The 24,674-nt window shown below is 40.3% G+C and overlaps 1 protein-coding gene across 1 annotated transcript in view; it reads right to left on the bottom strand.

Annotated features, from left to right (window-relative positions):
* The window catches only part of LOC134333973 (uncharacterized), a 34,226-nt gene that overhangs the window by 3,642 nt on the left and 5,910 nt on the right, over positions 1-24,674 (bottom strand). The window contains exons 6-21 of the mRNA XM_063016151.1: positions 24,575-24,622; positions 24,427-24,493; positions 24,080-24,268; positions 23,780-23,919; positions 23,629-23,691; positions 19,021-19,068; positions 18,891-18,933; positions 18,533-18,754; positions 18,232-18,371; positions 18,082-18,141; positions 14,267-14,385; positions 10,533-10,638; positions 9,391-9,465; positions 8,488-8,631; positions 1,245-1,348; positions 1,006-1,147 (exon numbers count right to left, since the gene is read on the bottom strand). Coding sequence (XP_062872221.1) covers positions 1,006-1,147; positions 1,245-1,348; positions 8,488-8,631; positions 9,391-9,465; positions 10,533-10,638; positions 14,267-14,385; positions 18,082-18,141; positions 18,232-18,371; positions 18,533-18,754; positions 18,891-18,933; positions 19,021-19,068; positions 23,629-23,691; positions 23,780-23,919; positions 24,080-24,268; positions 24,427-24,493; positions 24,575-24,622 — 1,710 coding nt within the window. The remainder of the gene's footprint in view (positions 1-1,005; positions 1,148-1,244; positions 1,349-8,487; positions 8,632-9,390; positions 9,466-10,532; positions 10,639-14,266; positions 14,386-18,081; positions 18,142-18,231; positions 18,372-18,532; positions 18,755-18,890; positions 18,934-19,020; positions 19,069-23,628; positions 23,692-23,779; positions 23,920-24,079; positions 24,269-24,426; positions 24,494-24,574; positions 24,623-24,674) is intronic.

Genomic DNA, 24,674 nt, shown 5'->3' with positions numbered 1-24,674 from the left:
AAAATTTTAACTGAGCATATGAAACAGACTCAGACTCAGCTTTATTGTCATTCAAAACCATGTACATGATTAGAACGAAATGCAGTTACTTAGGTCTCGGTGTGTGTAAACATAATAAAATATAAACATATAAATAGCAAGAGAAACTATGTTTAGTAAAAATAAAACTTAAGACTTAAAAACTAGAAGAAATAACTAAGATAACTAAGGAATTTTAAATATAAAAACAGGTAGCAGAAAGTGGATTATTCTGGGCTGGCATTAGCTGTGTGTTGTACTTTTTTATCCAGTCATTACTAAAGTAAAATGAATGTGTCAGTACCCGGTCTCATCTTCATCAGGAAGCTAATCTAGATGTAAGTGGGATCAGACACACGTGGCATCAGATAAAAATGTAATACAAAAACCTAGTACAAAGTGGTATGACTTGTACATAACTACCTAATGTTCTTACTTGTATCCAGCTAGACAAGGCTTAGAGCTGATTCTGCGGAATACCGAGAACTGCACTGATACAGTCTGAACTCTTTTTAATGCCATCTCTCCAGTGATTGGTGGTGTGGTTAAAGCAATTGAGCCTCCTGCAGATGTAACTGATCTAAATGTCACTAGATCTTATCTGATGTGTATGAATACTATCTTTAAAACAAAAAATCCCTGTTGCAGGACAATGAAGAAACCTCTTTGCTGCCATGGGTTTCTGTTGCATACAGTTGTTTCAAGCAATGCCTACAGTTCATTAAATATTCTGGGTTCTTTTGTGGCTTCCTAGATAAAAAGGAAAATCTACAGGTCATATATGAACTAGCTACCTAATAAACATTTTGGTGTAAGGTCAGACAGTTATGAAGTGGAAGTTTGGCTTTAGTGGGTACAAGGGTAAATTATAGTAGCATTTTTCCTTCATCATAGTATCATAAGATGTTACCCATTACGCATGGATTAGTAAAGATTGGGGTAGACTGAAGGTGGGGTGGACCCATCAAAAGTATTTTAAACTCTTGCCTGACAGAGATCTTCTGATACGAGATTGTAGTTCTGTGGCTTGTTGAGGAAGTTGTCTTCTTCCTTCATGCTAGATATTTTTTTGTTATCTTCTAGAAAATCCAAATGATTGCTTGGGCTGATGTTACTCTTTTCCATCTGTCTGTATAATAAAAAAGATGTTTAAAATGATTTTCAGGTTTTCTCTCCTTTTAACACAGCTGAGTTTGTTTATGATCTAATTAAATAAAAGGAAAAACCTTGAATCGTTGTGTGGACCAACGTGGATGATGTTAAAAACTTTGTGAAACTCCTGTTCGAAGATCTCGTTCATTCTGGATCCCATTCTGCTAACCTCATTATCCTATATGGAACAACAGTATAAGGGAGAGAGAGAGGGAGAAAGACAGACACAGTAAGGAAGTGAGCAAAAGAGAAAAGACATTTATAATAATAAATCTACATTTCGGGATGTAGCAGACACTTTTACCCAAAGCAACTTACAGTACTGTGTAGATATCAGTCTGGAATTAATAACAAAGCCATGACTAAAGTTTTTGTATGTTACCCAAACCACAGTAAAATCCACTGTTCTCCAAAAAACCAAATCACCAGGAGCATAATCACAAAATTCAAGGTCACAAAATTTTAGAGAAACATCCATTAAACTGTTAATGTCTCTTGTCTAAGTTTAGTGCTCATGACTGCACCATATAAAAGAGACATAGGAAAAAAAACATTTTATTTGAGGTAAAGGAAGAAAGAAACCACTGTTAAATAAAAAAGCATCAATGCTGGTCTAAAATCTCCAAAAAGAAAGCACCTGAATTGTCACCAACACATTTTGGGATAGTGATAAATGGGCACCTGAACCAGAACTTTTTAAAAAAAGCAAGATTTTCATTTTTTATTGAAAAAAAGTAAGAGATAAGGGGCAAAAGCAAGGCTGGCACTCATTGCAAACAAGTATCTGTCAACCCTAGCAACCACAGGATAATCTGTGTTAACAATTAAAAAATACAATTAACCAAAAGTATCTGAATAAAAATATTATTCCATAATTTATATAACTTGCACAATCAGTGGCTGACTAAATACTTTTTGGCCCCACTGTATGTATATATACAGTGGGGCCAAAAAGTATTTAGTCAGCCACTGATTGTGCAAGTTCTCCTACTTAGAAAGATGAGAGAGGTCTGTAATTTTCATCATAGGTACACTTCAACTATGAGAGACAAAATGAGAAAAAAAAAATCCAGGAAATCACATTGTGGGATTTTTAAATAATTTATTTGTAAATTATGGTGGAAAATAAGTATTTGGTCACCCACAAACAAGCAAGATTTCTGGCTCTCACAGACCTGTAACTTCTTCTTTTAGAAGCTCTTCTGTCCTCCACTCGTTACCTGTATTAATGGCACCTGTTTGACCTCGTTATCTGTATAAAAGACACCTGTCCACAGCCTCAAACAGTCAGACTCCAAACTCAACCATGGCCAAGACCAAAAAGCTGTCGAAGGACACCAGGAAGAAAATTGTAGACCTGCACCAGGCTGGGAAGAGTAAATCTACAATAGGCAAGCAGGTTGGTGTGAATAAATCAACTGTGGGAGCAATTGTAAGAAAATGGAAGACATACAAGACCATTGATAATCTCCCTCGATCTGGGGCCCCACGCAAGATCTCATCCCGTGGGGTCAAAATGATCATGAGAATGGTGAGCAAAAATCCCAGAACTACACGGAGGGACCTGATGAATGACCTGCAGAGAGCTGGGACCAAAGTAACAAAGGCTACCATCAGTAACACTACGCCGAGAGGGATTTAAACCCTGCAGTGCCAGGCGTGTCCCCCTGCTTAAGCCAGTACATGTCCAGGCCCGTCTGAAGTTTGCCAGAGAGCATATGGATGATCCAAAAGAGGATTGGCAGAATATCATGTGGTCAGATGAAACCAAAATGGAACTTTTTGGTAAAAACTCAACTCGTCGTGTTTGGAGGAAGAAGAATGCTGAAGAACACCATACCTACTGTGAAGCATGGGGGTGGAAACATCATGCTTTGGGGCTGTTCTTCTGCAAAGGGGACAGGACGACTGATCTGTGTTAAGGGAAGAATGAACGGGGCCATGTATCGTGAGATTTTAAGCCAAAACCTCCTTCCATCAGTGAGAGCATTGAAGATGGAACGTGGCTGGGTCTTCCAGCATGACAATGATCCAAAACACACCGCTCGGCCAACGAAGGAGTGGCTCCGTAAAAAGCATTTCAAGGTCCTGGAGTGGCCTAGCCAGTCTCCAGACCTCAGCCCCATAGAAAATTTGTGGAGGGAGTTGAAAGTCCGTGTTGCCCAGCGACAGCCCCAAAACATCACTGCTCTAGAGGAGATCTGCATGGAGGAATGGGCCAAAATACCAGCTACAGTGTGTGCAAACCTGGTGAAGACTTACAGGAAACGTTTGACCTCCGTCATTGTCAACAAAGGTTATGTTACAAAGTATTGAGTTGAACTTTTGTTATTGACCAAATACTTATTTTCCACCATAATTTACAAATAAATTCTTTAAAAAGCCTACAATGTGATTTCCTGGATTTTTTTTTCTCAGTTTGTCTCTCATAGTTGAAGTGTACCTATGATGAAAATTACAGACCTCTCTCATCTTTCTAAGTAGGAAAACCTGCACAATCAGTGGCTGACTAAATACTTTTTGGCCCCACTGTATATATATACAGTGTATCACAAAAGTGAGTACACCCCTCACATTTCTGCAAATATTTCAACACTATAGACATGAAACTTGGATATAACTTAGAGTAGTCAGTGTACAGCTTGTATAGCAGTGTAGATTTACTGTCTTCTGAAAATAACTCAACACACAGCCATTAATGTCTAAATGGCTGGCAACATAAGTGAGTACACCCCACAGTTAACATGTCCAAATTGTGCCCAAATGTGTCGTTGTCCCTCCCTGGTGTCATGTGTCAAGGTCCCAGGTGTAAATGGGGAGCAGGGCTGTTAAATTTGGTGTATTGGGTACAATTCTCTCATACTGGCCACTGGATATTCAACATGGCACCTCATGGCAAAGAACTCTCTGAGGATGTGAGAAATAGAATTGTTGCTCTCCACAAAGATGGCCTGGGCTATAAGAAGATTGCTAACACCCTGAAACTGAGCTACAGCATGGTGGCCAAGGTCATACAGCGGTTTTCCAGGACAGATTCCACTCGGAACAGGCTTCGCCAGGGTCGACCAAAGAAGTTGAGTCCACGTGTTCGGCGTCATATCCAGAGGTTGGCTTTAAAAAATAGACACATGAGTGCTGCCAGCATTGCTGCAGAGGTTGAAGATGTGGGAGGTCAGCCTGTCAGTGCTCAGACCATACGCCGCACACTGCATCAACTCGGTCTGCATGGTCGTCATCCCAGAAGGAAGCTGACGCACAAGAAAGCCCGCAAACAGTTTGCTGAAGACAAGCAGTCCAAGAACATGGATTACTGGAATGCCCTGTGGTCTGACGAGACCAAGATAAACTTGTTTGGTTCAGATGGTGTCCAGCATGTGTGGCGGCACCCTGGTGAGAAGTACCAAGACAACTGTATCTTGCCTACAGTCAAGCATGGTGGTGGTAGCATCATGGTCTTGGGCTGCATGAGTGTTGCTGGCACTGGGGAGCTGCGGTTCATTGAGGGAAACATGAATTCCAACATGTACTGTGACATTCTGAAACAGAGCATGATCCCCTCCCTTCGAAAACTGGGCCTCATGGCAGTTTTCCAACAGGATAACGACCCCAAACACAACCTCCAAGATGACAACTGCCTTGCTGAGGAAGCTGAAGGTAAAGGTGATGGACTAAACCCAATTGAGCACCTGTGGCGCATCCTCAAGTGGAAGGTGGAGGAGTTCAAGGTGTCTAACATCCACCAGCTCCGTGATGTCATCATGGAGGAGTGGAAGAGGATTCCAGTAGCAACCTGTGCAGCTCTGGTGAATTCCATGCCCAGGAGGGTTAAGGCAGTGCTGGATAATAATGGTGGTCACACAAAATATTGACACTTTGGGCACAATTTGGACATGTTCACTGTGGGGTGTACTCACTTATGTTGCCAGCCATTTACACATTAATGGCTGTGTGTTGAGTTATTTTCAGAAGACAGTAAATCTACACTGCTATACAAGTTGTACACTGACTACTCTAAGTTATATCCAAGTTTTATTTCTATAGTGTTGTCCCATGAAAAGATATAATAAAATATTTGCAGAAATGTGAGAAGTGTACTCACTTTTGTGATACACTGTATATACAGTGAGGAAAATAAGTATTTGATCCCCTGCTGATTTTGTAAATTTACCCCCTTACAAAGACTTGAACAGTCTATAATTTTTATGGAAGGTTTATTTTAACAGAGAGAGAGAGAATATCAACAAAAAATCCAGAAAAAAAACATTAAATAAAAGTTATAAATTAATTTGTATTTAATTAAGTATTTACGTAAGTATTTAAGTATTAAGTATTTGATTCCTTACCAACCAGCAATAATTCTGACCCCCACAGACCGGTTATGTGCACATGAGGCACACAAATTAGTCCTGTCCCTGTATAAAAGACTCCTGTCACAAAATCTGTTTCTTCCGTTCAAATCTCTCAACCACCATGGGCAAGACCAAAGAGCTATCAAAGGACGTCAGGGACAAGATTGTAGACCTGCACAAGGCTGGAATGGGCTACAAGACCATCAGCAAGTAGCTTGGTGAGAAAGAGACCACTGTTGGTGCGATAATTTGAAAATGGAAGAAGTACAAGATCACAGTCAATCACCTTCACTCTGGAGCTCCATGCAAGATCTCACCTCGTGGGGTAAGAATGATTCTGAGAAAGGTGAGGTCAGCCCAGAATTACACGGGAGGAGCTTGTCAATGATCTCAAGGGAGCTGGGAGCAGAGAAATGCTGGATATGACCCCAAGAACACCATCCCCACCGGGCATTTCTCTGCCTCCAAACACGGCGAGCGGAGTTGATGCCAAAGAGCTCAATTTTGGTCTCATCTGACCATATCACATTCTCCCAAGCTTTCTCGGAATCATTCAGGTGTTCATTGGCAAACTTCAGACGGGCCTGTACATGAGCCTTCTTGAGCAAAGGGACTTTGCGGGCACTGCAGGATCTCAATCCATTACGGCGAAGTGTGTTACTAATGGTTTTCTTGGTGACTGTGCTCCCAGCTCCCTTCAGATCATTGACAAGCTCCTCCCGTGTAATTCTGGGCTGACCTCACCTTTCTCAGAATCATTCTTACCCCATGAGGTGAGATCTTGCATGGAGCTCCAGAGCGAGGGCGATTAACTGTGATCTTGTATTTCTTCCATTTTCAAATTATCACACCAACAGTGGTCTCTTTCTCACCAAGCTTCTTGCTGATGGTCTTGTAGCCCATTCCAGCCTTGCGCAGGTCTACAATCTTGTCCCTGACGTCCTTTGATAGCTCTGTGGTCTTGCCCATGGTGGTCGAGAGATTTGAACGGAAGAAACTGATTCTGTGACAGAAGTCTTTTATACAGGAACAGGACTAATTTGTGTGCCTCATGGGCACATAACCGGTCTGTGGGGGTCGGAATTCTTGCTGGTTGGTAGGGGATCAAATACTTATTTCCCTTAATTAAATACAAATTAATTTATAACATTTATTTAAAGTTTTTTTTCTGGATTTTTTGTTGATATTCTGTCTCCCTCTGTTAAAATAAACCTTCCGTAAAAATTATAGACTGTTCAAGTCTTTGTAAGGGGGTAAACTTACAAAATCAGCAGGGGATCAAATACTTATTTTCCCCACTATATATAGTATATATATATATATATAACACTATATATGTAATTGTATATTACACACACACACACATATACAGTATCTCACAAAAGTGAGTACACCCCTCACATTTTTGCAAATATTTTATTATATCTTTTCATGGGACAACACTATAGAAATAAAACTTGGATATAACTTAAAGTAGTCAGTGTACAACTTGTATAGCAGTGTAGATTTACTGTCTTCTGAAAATAACTCAACACACAGCCATTAATGTCTAAATAGCTGGCAACAGAAGTGAGTACACCTGACAGTGAACATGTCCAAATTGTGCCCAATTGTGTAGTTGTCCCTCCCTGGTGTCATGTGTCAAGGTTGAAGGTGTGAATGGCGAGCAGGGCTGTTAGATTTGATGTTTTGGGTACAATTCTCTCATACTGGCCACTGGATATTCCACATGGCACCTCATGGCAAAGAACCCTCTGAAGATGCGAGAAATAGAATTGTTGCTCTCCACAAAGATGAAAGATGGCCTAGGCTATAAGAAGATTGCTAACACCCTGAAACTGAGCTACAGTTACAGTTACAGCTGCAGAGGTTGAAGAAGTGGGAGGTCAGCCTGTCAATGTCATACGCCGCACACTGCATCAATTGGTCTGCATGGCCGTTATCCCAGAAGGAATGAAGCTGACGCACAAGAAGCTGACACACAAGAAAGCCCACAAACAGTTTGCTGAAGACAAGCAGTCCAAGAACATGGATTACTGGAATGCCCTGTGGTCTGACGAGACCAAGATAAACTTGTTTGGCTCAGATGGTGTCCAGCATGTGTGGCTGCACCCTGGTGAGAAGTTCCAAGACAACTGTCTCTTGTCTACAGTCAAGCATGGTGGTGGTAGCATCATGGTCTGGGGCTGCATGAGTGTTGCTGGCACTGGGGAGCTGCGGTTCATTGAGGGAAGCATGAATTCCAACATGTACTGTGACATTCTGAAGCAGAGCATGATCCCCTCCCTTCGAAAACTGGGCCGCATGGCAGTTTTTCAACAGGATAACGACCCCAAACACAGCCTCCAAGATGACAACTGCCTTGCTGAGGAAACTCAAGGTAAAGGTGATGGACTTAACCCAATTGAACACTTGTGGGGCATCCTCAAGCGGAAGGTGGAGGAGCACAGGCTGTCTAACATCCACCAGCTCCGTGATGTCATCATGGAGGAGTGGAAGAGGATTCCAGCAGCAACCTGTGCAGCTCTGGTGAATTCCATGCCCAAGAGTGTTAAGGCAGTGCTGGATAATAATGGTGGTCACACAAAATATTGACACTTTGGGCACAATTTAAACATGTTCACTGTGGGGTGTACTCACTTATGTTTTTTTGTTTTTTTGACGTGAGGGGTACATTAGGACTTCAGAAAGACACATGCTTCCATCCAGCTCGAACAAAGCAATGATGCAGTAAAAGTCCACTTGCAAAACTGCAGCAGTTAGTGTCCTCCATTTATAAAATACTAAAAAGTCTCATTAATAGGAAAGGTGATAGAACACAGGGGTAAATACACCTCTGTCCTAACTTTTTTTAGGCAATTTATAAAAGTATTTATATTTACAAAAAACCTAGGCGATAAAAAAAATGGGGTTAATACTTTTTCACGGAACTGTACATAATCTAGCACACACAGTGTTTGAGTCTCACCATATTAAATTTGCTGCAGTTTTGAAAGATGAGTCTGACGTCATTCACAAACTCTCCCACTGTTTTATATTCTTTGTTCTGCAGCTTGATCTTCACTCGGTCCAGCCACATGGGTTTTGAGATCCATCTGCTGTACCCTTTCACCTGTACACAGTGCAACAATTATATATTCAGATTATATACAAAAATATGATTTATATTACTCTAAATAACATTCTTTTAATAATGTGCTAGATGTTTTTTACAAACAGTTTTGAATTTGGATCACAGTGGCAGTGGGCTAGTGTAATAGACACTTTTTCAATAGTAAAATGTTTTTGTTTTTCTTTAAAATTATTATTGAAAACAAGGGTGACAGAGATTAGCTCAGTAGTTCAAAACAAATCATACAGTCTGTAGCAGCAAAAGCATAATTTAGTATTAGATTTTTGAACAGCTATAATTTTATTACAGTAAAAAGTTAAGCTGTAGTTCAAATCTTTTTGTAGCTTACCTTGTCGCTTCAAACTAAGAAACACAAGCAGACAATGTTGGCTAGTTTGCAACTCAGCTAGAGTGCACATGTGGCTTGGTGTACATGGAAGGTGAAGTCATTAAGTTAACTAGTTCTTCTCTTATTTTGTAGTCTTTCATACTAAATTAATCCTAAATTCAGATCTGAAACACGGTGGCTCAAATATGATGTACAGTTTCCATAGCTTACCTTGACACTACAAACTGAGGTGCACAAAGCAGATAGAATGTTTTCTAAGTAGCCACTTAGCTTAGCTGCAAATGGCTTGGTGTACATTAGCACAGATCGGAAGTAAAGGTCAATAGGTAAAGAAAACATTACAATGTTTTAGTTTGTAGCAAGTTGGGGCAAATTCTCCTCAATGCACCTTTAATAAAAGAGATTCTTACTGTTGCAGTGGGGTCTCCAGTAAACACTTGCAGCTGATCCTCTTTATACAAGCACAACAGCAAATAATCACAGTGCTGTTAAAAGAAAAAAAACACACACACACAATAAAAAAAACACATCTCTATGTACCATGTGTGTATTCAATCACATATTTATTTATTTTCTGTAACCACATCTTTTTTTCCACAATTCCTGGTGAACCTGGTACCACCTGAAAACTGGTTATAAGGTCTAAGCAGGGCATTACACATTCAGTAATTTACACATACAGCCTAAAGTCAAGTTAAGTCACACAAGCAATGTCCCCAATATGTGAATACATTGTGTGTGTGTGTGTGTGTGTGTGTGTGTGTGTGTGTGTGTGTGTGTATATATATATATATATATATATATAGTGTCTGTGTATTCCACTAAATACTATTACGTACTTGTATAATTGAAAAACAAGAAATTTTATGATTTCACCAATTAACTTTGTAGTTGATTGGTAGTTTTTAGTATAACTAGTCATTCTAAATTTCTCAGGTTCATCCTGTCTGCAAGAAAATAAATGTTAATGTAAGAAACTCTGTTTTTTATTAATTGCATTTTTCATGTTGTCCCAACTTTTTTCTAATTTGGGGTTGTATATTGCTTTTAATAATGTGCTTAATATTTCAGTAAAAGACAGACAGGTCAGTCTAGCACTTGTAATCTTTGAAGTCACACCGTTGTTTTTCTTTATTACAAGCACATTGGTTTTTAATGCTAAGTTTACACTGCAGCGAAAAAAAGCAAGAAGGAAAAAGAAAGCAGGGATTGTCTGTTCTGTGGAGAGAGTTTAAAGTAAATAAATGGTTTGGCATGAACAATTGCCTTACCCTTACCCCATATCTAGCATCGAGTATCATTACACTGCATTCACTACCTTTCACTAGTCTGTTCAACACTACAGGACTTTTCAAACTACAGGATTTTGAGTAATTAACAGGTCAAGACATTTAGCATGCTAGATATTTTTCTTGCAAGTGATCAACCAGTGGCTCAAATTGAATTATCAGAGTTGCAAAAGGGGATAATTATTGGCTTTCGGGCCAAGGGTGGCAGTATTTCTGAAAGTGCACAGTTTGTGAACTGTGTGTGTGTGTGTATGTGTGTGTACCGTAATGGTCTTAGATATAGGCAAGTTGAAAGACTCTTCTTTGCTCATGAGAAGACTTGGTCCTTCAGAAGTCTTACACATACAGAAAGTGCACGTCCAATTAACCCTAAACACACACACAAACACACACACACACATATATATACAGTGTATCACAAAAGTGAGTACACCCCTCACATTTCTGCAGATATTTAAGTATATATTTTCATGGGACAACACTGACAAAATGACACTTTGACACAATGAAAAGTAGTCTGTGTGCAGCTTATATAACAGTGTAAATTTATTCTTCCCTCAAAATAACTCAATATACAGCCATTAATGTCTAAACCACCGGCAACAAAAGTGAGTACACCCCTAAGAGACTACACCCCTAAATGTCCAAATTGAGCACTGCTTGTCATTTTCCCTCCAAAATGTCATGTGATTTGTTAGTGTTACTAGGTTTCAGGTGTGCATAGGGAGCAGGTGTGTTCAATTTAGTAGTACAGCTCTCACACTCTCTCTTACTGGTCACTGAAAGTTCCAACATGGCACCTCATAGCAAAGAACTCTCTGAGGATCTTAAAGGACGAATTGCTGCACTACATGAAGATGGCCAAGGCTACAAGAAGATTGCCAACACCCTGAAACTGAGCTGCAGCACAGTGGCCAAGATCATCCAGCGTTTTAACAGAGCAGGGTCCACTCAGAACAGAACTCGCGTTGGTCGTCCAAAGAAGCTGAGTGCACGTGCTCAGCGTCACATCCAACTGCTGTCTTTGAAAGCTAGGCGCAGGAGTGCTGTCAGCATTGCTGCAGAGATTGAAAAGGTGGGGGGTCAGCCTGTCAGTGCTCAGACCATACGCCACACACTACATCAAATTGGTCTGCATGGCTGTCACCCCGGAAGGAAGCCTCTTCTAAAGTTTCTACACAAGAAAGCCCGCAAACAGTTTGCTGAAGACATGTCAACAAAGGACATGGATTACTGGAACTATGTCCTATGGTCTGAAGAGACCAAGATTAATTAGTTTGGTTCAGATGGTCTCAAGCATGTGTGGCAGCAATCAGGTGAGGAGTACAAAGATAAGTGTGTCATGCCTACAGTCAAGCATGGTGGTGGGAATGCCATGGTCTGGGGCTGCATGAGTGCAGCAGGTGTTGGGGAGTTACATTTCATTGAGGGACACATGAACTCCAATATGTACTGTGAAATACTGAAGCAGAGCATGATCCCCTCCCTCCGGAAACTGGGTCGCAGGGCAGTGTTCCAGCATGATAATGACCCCAAACACACCTCTAAGACGACCACTGCTTTATTGAAGAGGCTGAGGGTAAAGGTGATGGACTGGCCAAGCATGTCTCCAGACCTAAACCCAATAGAACATCTTTGGGGCATCCTTAAGCGGAAGGTGGAGGAGCGCAAAGTCTCGAATATCCGCCAGCTCCGTGATGTCGTCATGGAGGAGTGGAAAAGCATTCCAGTGGCAACCTGTGAAGCTCTGCTAAACTCCATGCCCAGGACAGTTAAGGCAGTTCATGGAAATAATGGTGGCCACACAAAATATTGACACTTCAGGAACTTTCACTAAGGGGTGTACTCACTTTTGTTGCCGGTGGTTTAGACATTAATGGCTGTATATTGAGTTATTTTGAGGGAATAATAAATTTACACTGTTATATAAGCTGCACACAGACTACTTTTCATTGAGTCAAAGTGTCATTTTGTCAGTGTTGTCCCATGAAAAGATATACTTAAATATCTGCAGAAATGTGAGGGGTGTACTCACTTTTGTGATACACTGTATATACAGTCATGTGAAAAAGTTAGGACACCTTTGTCTTTTTGAACATATTTAAACATATGCACATTTGAGCTTCATTTGAACAGTACTGAGAGATGGAGCTTATATAACTAAACCAAAAAAAAAATTTTCATTACTTTTAAACACAAGTTGTAAAATGTAATAAACAAAAATGGAAATTTATTGTGAGGAAAAAGTTAGGACATCCCCACATTTAATACTACTTAAAATGTCTAAAATTAGAATCAGGTGCACCACATTAGCTGCAATGATTACACCATCGTTAGAGGACATTGGAGTTTTATTTAAACCTCAGATATAAGTTTGGTTTGCTCTTGATTGTTGAAGTGAGTGGTATCACCATGGTGAGATCTAAAGAGCTCTCTGAGGCCTTCAGAAATAAGGTTGTAGATGCATATGAGTCTGGGACAGGATTTAAAAAGATCTCAAAACAATTAGAAATCAGCCATTGCACTGTCCGGAAAATAATTTACAAGTGGAGAACATTTAAAACAACTGCCAACATGGCCAGGTCAGGCCGTCCTAGCAAGTTCAGCCCAAGAGCAGACCGCAAGATGCATAAAGAAGTCTCCAATAATCCTTCAATGTCATCACGAGACCTACAGGTAGCTCTTGCCACAGTTGATAGGAAGGTACATGCATCTATCATCAGAAAGAGACTGCACAAGTTTGATTTTCATGGGAGGTGTGCAAGGAAGAAACCCTTGCTGTCAAAAAAACATCAGGACAAGACTAAGATTTACCTGAGAACACATAGACAAAGACCAGGACTTCTGGAACAATGTGCTTTAGACAGATGATTCCAAAGTTGAATTATTTGGGCACAGTAACAGAAGACATCTTTGGCGCAAACCAAACACAGCATTTGAGCACAAGAACCTCATACTGTGAAGCATGGAGGTGGAAATGTAATGGTTTCGGGTTGCTTTGTAGCAGCAGGGCCTGGCAAGCTCTCCATTATGGAATCCACAATGAATTCTTCACTGTATAAGAGGGTGCTTGAGAAAAATGTAAAAAACTGTCCAAAAACTGAAGCGGAAGTGGACCATGCAACAGGACAACGACCCAAAACATTCCAGTAAATCCACCAAGGAATGGCTCAAAAGAAAAAAATTAAGACTTCTGGAATGGCCAGGTCAAAGCCCGGATCTTAATCCTAATGAGATGCTGTGGGTTGATTTGAAACGGGTTGTGCATGCAAGAAACCCCTCAAACCTCACACAGCTGAAGAAATTCTGCATGGAGGAGTGGGAAAAACTTTCCACCAGTCGATGTCAGAGACTGGTAGATGGTTATAGGAAACGTCTAATTGAGGTTATTTCAGCCAAATGGGGAAATACCAGCTATTAGGGCATAGGGTGTCCTAACTTTTCCCTCACAATATATTTCCATTTTTGTTCATTACATTTTACAACTTGAGTTTAAAAGTATTTTTTAAGATTTTTGTTGTTTAGTTATATAAGCTCCATCTCTCAGTACTGTTCAAATGAAGCTCAAATGTCCATATGTTTAAATATGTTCAAAAAGACAAAGGTTCTCATGGGGTGTCCTAACTTTTTCACATGACTGTATATATACATATATACAACATACAGATTTTAATTAGTTTTTTTTTTATTAACAAAAAGTATGTATTATCAGACATTAAGAAATATACAGTACATTTAAGAAACCAATTGATATGTCACGAAATATTTAGACACCACAAATGAATGCAATAAGTATATTGTTGCAAAGCCACTGTTAATTGTTTACAGTTTTAAGACCACCACAGCAAAACTTGCCCAGCTCTATGGTTTGGCCATTTTATATTTGCATTTTTTGTTTATTATAATTTGGCCACCCTCAGGTGTGTTTGTAAAAGCATCCAGCCCCGTTACATGAACCACATGTCAGTAATGTAACATTTATGTTGGTCTCTCTCACCCAAGTGTATTTTTCTGCAGGTTTGGTAAATGGCAGTTATAGTGAAATGCACGAGGACACTTGTCACAGCACACCAGATCTCTAATAGTATCACAAATGAAGCAGACGTCATCATTATCCTAATCAAGTAAAAAAAAAAAAAAAAAAAAGAAGTTACATTTAGTGAATTATACAAACCTAATTTCTCTAAAAGATAACAATTTTACAATTTGTAAAATGCTAAAAAGAAGAATCTGTGAATTCTCTTGAACTTTTATTTAATTAATAAAAGTAGAAAGAGAAGATTCCCTATGGTTTCACTCATCAACTTCATTGTACTTTGGTTATATAAGCAAATAAAAAATTTTATGCCTGCAACACTCTCAAAAAGTTTGGGACAGGGGTGTGTTTAGCAATGGGTTCCGTCACCTGTCCTATTTAAGAGACTTTTTAATGTTGGGAACTGAGGACACCAATAATTGTAGTTTTCATTCTTGCTTTCTATAACACTGCTCAACTATTTATTTTTTTTTTTTTCTCCCACTTTAGCGCATCCAATTTCTACCCGTCAATCATCAAGGGACTCTTAATAATGCTGGTCCCTGCTCCTGATTGGGGAGGACGAGGCTGCTCCATGCCCCCTCTGACACATGCACAGCAATCGAACATCTTATCACCTACACTTGACGAGTGCAGTGCAGTACAGCGCTGTGTACGGAGAGCCACACCCTCTACCGCACTCCTTCCCCATCTCTGTGCAGGTGCCACCAACCAGCCAGCAAAGGTCGTAATCGCACTAGTCTGAGAGAGAGTCCCCATCCGGCTTAGTCCCACAGGCCAATCGTTGTTCATGCAGCCACTCAACCTCAGCCGGCAAGGCAGAGCCGAGATTCAATACGGTGTATTTGAGATCTCAGCTCTGGTGAACAGCGTGTGCTTTACCGCTGCGCCACCTGAGCGGCCTGCTTAACAATTTAAGATCTCTGTTGTATATTGCTTTTAATAATGTGCTACACGTTTCAGTAAAAGACAGGCAGGTCAGTCTTTAAAGCCACACTGTTGTTTTTCTTTATTACAGAAGCACATTAGTTTTTAATTCTAATATTTAAAGTAACTATTTAATGGCTTGTAAACTGAGGACACTAACTGTTGCAGTTTTGCAAGTACAACCCCAGCATGGGACAGCATGGAAAATGCAAATAATAAAAAACACAGAGTTTCTTATATTTACTTTGACTTTTATTTGATTGCAGACAGGATGAACATGAGATATTTCATGTTTTATCTGCTCAACTTCATTTTATTTATGTATTTCAGGCCTGCAACACATTCCAAAAAAAGTTAGAATTGTAAAGCATTTACCACTTTGTAGTGTTGCCATTTATTTTTACCACACTTAAAAGACGTTTTGGCACCGAAGATACCAAGTGATTTAGTGTTTCAGGTTTTATTTTGTCCCATTCTTCCTGCAAACATGTCTTAAGATGTGTAACAGTACGGGGTCGTCGTTGTCACATTTTTCGTTTCAAAATTCTCCACACATTCTCTATTGGGGACAGATCAGGAGTGCAGGCAGGCCAGTCCAGTACCCGTACCCTCTTCTTCCACAGCCATGCCTTTGTAATGTGTTCAGCATGTGGTTTTGCATTGTCTTGTTAAAAAATGCATGGATGTCCCTGGAAAAGATGACGTCTTGAAGGCAGCATATGTTGCTCTAAGATCTCAATGTACTTTTCTGCATTAATGCTGCCATCACAGAAGTGTAAATGACCTTTCCCAAGAACACTGACACCGCCCCATACTATGACAGACCCTGGCTTTTGGACTTGTTGCTGATAACAGTCTGGATGGTTCTTTTCGTCTTTGGTGTCCATTTCTTCCAAAACCTGGAATGCTGAATTATCTGACCACAATACATGTTTCCACTGTTTTTGCACAGTAAAGTGGCATTTGTGCATGTAACTGTATTGTAGTGCATGACAAAGTTTTGCCACAGTAATCCCTTGCCCATGTGGTTATATCAGCTGGTGGCGGTTCTTGATGCAGTGATGTCCGAGGGATCAAAGATCACGGGCATTCAGCTTAAACTTGTGCCCTTGGCCTTTAAGCACTAAAATGTTGTCTGATTTCTTAAACCATTTAATAATATTATGCACTGTAGAGGGAAAAATATGCTAATCCCTTCCAATCTTTCTTTGGTTCATTGTTTTTAAACATATTAATAATTTTCTCACACATTTGTTGATAAACTGGAGATCCTCTGATTATCTTTGCTAATCAAAGACTCAGCCTTTCCTGGATGCTGCTTTTGTACCAAACTATGATTACAATCACCTGTTGACATCACCTGTTTAAAATCGCATAATTATTGAGTTTTTTCACCTCATTACTAGCCTTAATTTTCTACCATCCCAACTTTTTTTGGAATATGTGGCAAGCCTGAAATGCAGGAGTGGATGTACATTAACAAATTAAATGAAATTGAGCAGACAAAACATGAAATATCTTGGGTTCAAACTGTCTGCAATCAAATAAAAGTCAAAGTAAGAAACACTGCGATTTTATTTTATTTGTATTTTTCATACTGTCCCAACTTTTTTTGGGGTTGTATAATTTAGCCCCATTCTTTCTTGATACAAGAAACATGGTCACTGTCATCTAATTTTACTTTCCTGATACACCATATATTTTTAATAGAAGACAGATCTGGACTACAGATGGCTCAGTCAACCACATGCATACAAATACAAAGAAATGCTTTTGAAGCACATGCAGAATGAAGCCTGGTATTGACTTGTTTAAGTGGACTTCCTGGGAAAGGACATCACCCTAATGACAGCATATGTATCTCTAAAATCTCCACGCCAAAGGTCCCTTCACAAATATGCAAGTCACCATGCCATGGGTACTGATGCACCCCTATACCATGACAGATGTTGGCTTTTGCACCTTTCACTGAAAGTGCCTTTGGAAGATGCTAAAATGTGGACTCATCTGACCACAGCACAAAATTTCACTCTTTTTAGTCCATCTGAAAAGAGTTTAAGGCCAGACAACTTTATGTGTTAAGTAACAGTGGTTTTCACAAGTAATTCTGAACCCATGTGGCTTTACTGAACACAGTAGCATGATGGTTTCTCTTGCAATGCTGTCTGAGGGCTCAAAATTAATACACATCCAACAGTGGTTTCCATACACAAAACATATTTTACTCTAAATGTGTAGATCACATTGCTCCATCTATGCCCCAAATCCAGCTCTTGGATTAAATTTAACTGGCCCTTACCAAATTTTTATGTATTAGTAATAGGCACAGAGGTCTGTTACACTAGTCAACCACTGATGAGATCCAGGTTGAAATCTCAGCAGTCCTATTGGCCAGCCAGGCATCTACACAGACATGATTGGCTATGTCTAGGGTAGATGGCCAAAGCCCTGAGATTAATTGACATCCTGTCCAGGCTATGTTCATACACCCAATAATTCTGAATGAAACCAAACCCTACCCAGTCCACAGAAACAGCTCTTGTGGCTGTTACTGAGAAGCTTCATTATTAAACTCCTGCAACTTATTCAAAATGCAGCTGCTTGCCTGGTTTTCAAGCAATCTAAACGCTGCATTCTCTTCACTGTAGCTGCCTGCATTTAGTTTAAACCACTAATGCTCATCTATAATACAAAAAATGGACCAGCTCCAAACTACCTTACAGAACGTATCACTCTCGCCTAGCCTTGATTCTCCTCCCAGAACTCAAAGAAGACAAGCATTGCCATCAAGCAGAACATAATATTTAATAATACAGAGTAAAGAGGTTTGTGTTGTGTTTAAGACTCACAGGCTCCTCATGATGGCAGTGATCACATGAACAAAGCAGTGAATGAACAAACAGGATCTTCTGCAAATTGAACACATGCTAGTTATTCTACAGCTGTGGTTAAAATGAACATATGAACTTTCATATAAAACAATTACATCTGCACTGTACCTTCACCAGGTAGTGTAAAGTTTTGCCATGACACAGTATATCTTTCCTCCAGTGAACATCCATCAAAGTGGATTCCTGGTTTACAAACTCCTCAGGGGTGAACCAGCGCTCCTCTGTGCGGATGCTTTTACTATTTGGCCCTGCAGCACACAAACACACAATCGTGGGGGACTTATTTTATTTAATCATGTCATCCTACAAATATAATTTCACATTAACAACATACTACTTCAAGGGAATATTGGCAATTTCAGGGTTGACCCTGCCATATTACACACATTACTCCTGACTGATCACCTACCTGTAAATCTGCTTTTATACAAGACCCCACTAAAAGAACCACAACTGACTGGTAAAAAAGGTCCCTCAAACATAGACAAATCTGCTGGTTCACTCTCTTCTTCTTCTTCTTCTTCTTCTTCTTCTTCTTCTTCTTCTTCTTCTTGTAGCCTGATTTTCTTCTTTCCTTCCTCATCCTGGTCATCTTTACTTAATTCTATCGGCTCCCCATCAGGTATTAACACTATCAGAGAGTGGTGTAGCGATACAGAGAAACACATACATTTTAATATTGTACACAGCTTGATCTATCATATCAATATCACGTAGATATAACAAGTGAACTGTGAACATGTATGTGTGTTTCTGTGTGTACTGACAATGACTGGAGCTTCCTGAAGAGCTGTCAGTAAACTGCACTTTCTAATCCCACAGGAAGAACAAAGTCATATATTTCTTCACAAATAAAAAACATTTAAACATGATAAATCTAAAAACAGGTCTTAATACCTTCTGAACACCAGGCTTCTTTGCATGCAGAGCTTCCAGGTACCCTTCCTTACATATAAGATAAAAAGGAATACAGAGGAATTTTTAAAGAAACACATTTAAATAAGTAAGTAAGTAAGTACATATTTTTAGATCTGCCAAAACATAGAAGGCAAAAAAATAACAAGAAATATAGCTTGGCAACAAATTCATTGTAAAAAAAAAAAATAGTTTTATTAATGTTGGAGCAAAAATGATAAGCCCAAGACTTAAAGAATAAGTCATTTCCATAGTCATATTCAATTTTTATTAATAAATTAGACATGTCCAATTTTCCCCACTGCACTGTCAACTTCCACTTTATGCACAACATCTATGCTGGCTAAGATGTACAGTAGACAACAATACCCTAATGACAGCATACAGTGGGGCAAATAAGTATTTAGTCAGCCACTGATTGTGCAAGTTCTCCTACTTAGAAAGATGAGAGAGGTCTGTAATTTTCATCATAGGTACACTTCAACTATGAGAGACAAAATGAGAAAAAAAAATCCAGGAAGTCACATTGTAGGATTTTTAAAGAATTTATTTGTAAATTATGGTGGAAAATAAGTATTTGGTCAATAACAAAAGGTTAACTCAATACTTTGTAACATAACCTTTGTTGGCAATAACAGAGGTCAAACGTTTCCTGTAAGTCTTCACCAGGTTTGCACACACTGTAGCTGGTATTTTGGCCCATTCCTCCATGCAGATCTCCTCTAGAGCAGTGATGTTTTGGGGCTGTCGCTGGGCAACACAGACTCCACAAATTTTCTATGGGGTTGAGGTCTGGAGACTCCAGGACCTTGAAATGCTTTTTACGGAGCCACTCCTTCGTTGCCCGAGCGGTGTGTTTTGGATCATTGTCATGCTGGAAGACCCAGCCACGTTCCATCTTCAGTGCTCTCACTGATGGAAGGAGGTTTTGGCTTAAAATCTCACGATACATGGCCCCGTTCATTCTTCCCTTAACACGGATCAGTCGTCCTGTCCCCTTTGCAGAAAAACAGCCCCAAAGCATGATGTTTCCACCCCCATGCTTTACAGTAGGTATGGTGTTCTTGGGTTCTTCTTCTTCCTCCAAACACGACGAGTTGAGTTTTTACCAAAAAGTTCCATTTTGGTTTCATCTGACCACATGATATTCTCCCAATCCTCTTCTGGATCATCCATATGCTCTCTGGCAAACTTCAGACGGGCCTGGACATGTACTGGCTTAAGCAGGGGGACACGCCTGGCACTGCAGGATTCGAGTCCCTCTCGGCATAGTTTGTTACTGATGGTAGCCTTTGTTACTTTGGTCCCAGCTCTCTGCAGGTCATTCATCAGGTCCCTCCGTGTAGTTCTGGGATTTTTGCTCACTGTTCTCATGATCATTTTGACCCCACGGGATGAGATCTTGACCCCAAGGGAGATTATCAATGGTCTTGTATATCTTCCATTTTCTTACAATTGCTCCCACAGTTGATTTATTCACACCAACCTGCTTGCCTATTGTAGATTCACTCTTCCCAGCCTGGTGCAGGTCTACAATTTTCTTCCTGGTGTCCTTCGACAGCTCTTTGGTCTTGGCCATGGTTAAGTTTGGAGTCTGACTGTTTGAGGCTGTGGACAGGTGTATTTTATACAGATAACGAGGTCAAACAGGTGCCATTAATACAGGTAACGAGTGGAGGACAGAAGAGCTTCTTAAAGAAGTTACAGGTCTGTGAGAGCCAGAAATCTTGCTTGTTTGTTATTGACCAAATACTTATTTTCCACCATAATTTACAAATAAATTCTTTAAAAATCCTACAATGTGATTTCCTGGATTTCTTTTTCCCATTTTGTCTCTCATAGTTGAAGTGTACCTATGATGAAAATTACAGACCTCTCTCATCTTTCTAAGTAGGAGAACCTGCACAATCAGTGGCTGACTAAATACTTTTTGACCCCACTGTATGTATCCCTAAAATCTCCACGTCAAAGGTCCCTTCAAATATGCAAGTCACCATGCCATGGGTACTGATGCACCCCTATACCATGACAGATGTTGGCTTTTGCACCTTTCACTGAAAGTGCCTTTTCAACTCAACATCAGGAAGATGCTAAAATGTGGACTCATCTGACCACAGCACAAAATGTCACTCTTTTCAGTCCATCTGAAAAGAGTTTAAGGCCAGACAACTTTATGTGTTAAGTAACAGTGGTTTTCACAAGTAATTCTGAACCCATGTGGCTTTACTGAACACAGTAGCATGATGGTTTCTCTTGCAATGCTGTCTGAGGGCTCAAAATTAATACACATCCAACAGTGGTTTCCATACACAAAACATATTTTACTCTAAATGTGTAGATCACATTGATCCATCTATGCCCCAGATCCAGCTCTTGGATTAAATTTAACTGGCCCTTACCAAATTTTTATGTATTAGTAATAGGCACAGAGGTCTGTTACACTAGTCAACCACTGATGAGATCCAGGTTGAAATCTCAGCAGTCCTATTGGCCAGCCAGGCATCTACACAGACATGATTGGCTATGTCTAGGGTAGATGGCCAAAGCCCTGAGATTAATTGCCATCCTGTCCAGGCTATGTTTATACACCCTATAATTCTGAATGGAACCAAACCCTACCTTCAAGGCAGCCCACTCCACAGACTCTTGTGGCTGTTACTGAGAAGCTTCATGCAGTCAAAGCAGTTTAACTGTCATCAGTCCTCATTCTCCTTGACCTCTCTGCAGCTTTAGACACAGTTAATTATAGCATTCTCTTTACCACTTTCTCCAACCTTGGAATAACTGGTCCAGCATGGCAATGGATGGCCTCCTACCTGGAGGGGCGCTCCTACCAGGTGTAATGGAGGGGATCCAAATTTTCCTTCCATGCACTCTCGCAACTGGTGTTCCCCAGGGCTCTGTACTTGGCCCTCTTCTATTCTCAATCTACACTTGCTCTCTTGGTAAGCTCACATCCTTCCATGGCTTCTCTTAGTACTCCTATGCAGATGATACTCAGCTCATTTTGTCATTTCCTCCTTCAGACACACAAGACTCAGCTTGCATCTCAGCATGTCTGTCAGTTGTCTCATTATGGATGTCAGCTCACCACCTAAAACTTAATCCCTGCAAAACCGAGCTATTACTTATTTCTGTACATCAATCTCCAACCCAAGTCCTAGTCATCTCTCTTGATGACTTTTAAATCAAACCATGATGTCCTGCATAACCAGCTGTCCTTCTCTCCTCATGTAGCCAACATGAGCAGGCAAGCAGTAGCCTAGTGGTTAAGGCCCTGGACTAGTAACCAGAGGGTCGCTGGTTCAAGCCCCACCACCGCCAGGTTGCTGCTGTTGGGCCCTTGAGCTGTACACTGTGATGTAAGTCGCTTTGGATAAAAGCGTCTGCTAAATGCCGAAAATGTAAATGTAAATGAGCAGATCGTGCCAGGTTCTCTCTATAAAAGCCACTCAGGTTCTTGTCCAGTCACTCATAATCTCACAGCAGGACTACTGCAACTTTCTCCTGGCAGGTGCTCCTATGTCCACTATTAAACCCTTGCAGCTCATTCAAAATGCAGCTGCTCGCCTGGTTTTCAACCAACCTAAACGCTGCCACAGCTGCGTTCTCTTTACTGGTTTCATGTAGCTGCCCGCATTTAGTTAAAAATACTGATGCTCGCCCACAATACAAAAAAATAGACCAGCTCCAAACTACCTTACAGAACTCAACACTCCCCGCCTCGCCTTGATCCTCCTTCCAGAACTCAAAGAAGACAAGCATCAAGGCTTTTCTCTGTACTTGCACTCAAGTGGTGGAACAAACTTCCTCTGTCTGTTCGAACATGAGTCTCTCGCTGTCTTCAAAAGACGATTAAAAACTTAAGAGCACTTAAGCAGAAAACTAACATGCAATGCTCTTATTCGTTTCTAAAAAAAAATTCTAACAGAGTTTAGCAGATTTTTGTTCTTGGACTGTTACTGTCTACTTAAAGTAGAGTAGGGAAGCACTTCTGTAAGTCGCTCTGGATAAGAGTGTGTGCTAAATGCCGTAAATGTAAATAACTACAGAGAAGAGCTTATCAGTGATAAAGAAGTAGATGTTGCATTTTAACATAGACTTTTCTCTATGCTCTAATGTCACTGAACTGTTTAAAAAAGTCATTTTCAGAGGACATGGGGCGGCACGGTGGCTTAGTGGGTAGCACTGTCGCCTCACAGCATGAATGTCCTGGGTTCGATCCCCAGGTGGGGCGGTCCGGGTCCTTTCTGTGCAGAGTTTGCATGTTCTCCCTGTGTCCACGTGGGTTTCCTCCGGGTGCTCCGGTTTCCTCCCACAGCGCTCCAAAGACATGCAAGTGAGGTGAATTGGAGACACTAAATTGTCCATGACTGTGTTCGATATAACCTTGTGAACTGATGAGCCTTGTGTAACAAGTAACTACCGTTCCTGTCATTAATGTAACCAAAGTGTAAAACATGACGTTAAAATCCTAATAAACAAACAAACAATCAGAGGACATGAATGTCATTTTATGAATTGCCATCAAGCAGGACATAATATTTAATGATACAGAGTAAAGAGGTTTGTGATGTGTTTAAGACTCACAGGCTTCTCAAGATGGCAGTAATTACAAGAACACTTCTGCAAATGAACAAACAGGATCTTCTTCTGCAGATTGAACACATGCTAGTTATTCTACAGCTGTAGTTAAAATGAGCAGAACTTTCATACAAAAAAAATTACATCTGCACTGTACCTTCACCAGGAAGTGTAAAGTTTTGCCATGACACAGTATATCTTTCCTCCAGTGAACATCCATCAAAGTGGATTCCTGGTTTACAAACTCCTCAGGGGTGAACCAGCGCTCCTCTGTGCGGATGCTTTTACTATTTGGCCCTGCAGCACACAAACACACGTTCTTGGGGACTTATTTTATTTAATCATGTCATCCTATAAATATAATTTCACATGAACAACATACTACTTCAAGGTAATAATGGCAATTTCAGGGTTGACCCTGCCATATTACACACATTACTCCTGACTGATCACCTACCTGTAAATCTGCTTTTATACAAGACCCCACTAAAAGAACCACAACTGACTGGTAAAGAAGGAGCCTCAAACATAGAGAAATCATCTGGATCACTCTCTTCTTCTTCTTCTTCTAGGCTGATTTTCTCCTTTCCCACCTTGTCCTGATCATCATCACTTAAATGTATCGGCTCCACGTCGGATATTGACTCTATCAGAGAGTGGTGTAGCAATACAGAGAAACACATACATTTTAATATTGTACACAGCTTGATCTATCATATCAATATTACATAAATATAACAAGTGGACTGTGTGTGTGTGTGTGTGTGTGTGTGTGTGTGTGTGTGTGTTTCTGTGTGTACTGACGAGGGCTGGAGCTTCCTGAAGAGTGCCAGTATTCTGTAGAGGTGTCAGTAAACTGCACTTTCTGATCCTATAAGGAGAACAAAATCAGATATTTCTTCACAAATAAAAAACATTCAAACATGATAAATCTAAAAACAGGTCTCAATACCTTCCGAACACCAGACTTCTTTGCAGGTGGCGCTTCCAGGTACCCTTCCTTAAATATAAGATAAAAAGGAGCACAGAGGAATTTTTAAAGTAAAAACTTT

This window comes from Trichomycterus rosablanca, chromosome 2 (assembly GCF_030014385.1).
Source record: "Trichomycterus rosablanca isolate fTriRos1 chromosome 2, fTriRos1.hap1, whole genome shotgun sequence".
Classification (NCBI taxonomy): Eukaryota; Metazoa; Chordata; class Actinopteri; order Siluriformes; family Trichomycteridae; genus Trichomycterus; species Trichomycterus rosablanca.
This window is presented reverse-complemented; position numbering and strand designations above follow the sequence as displayed.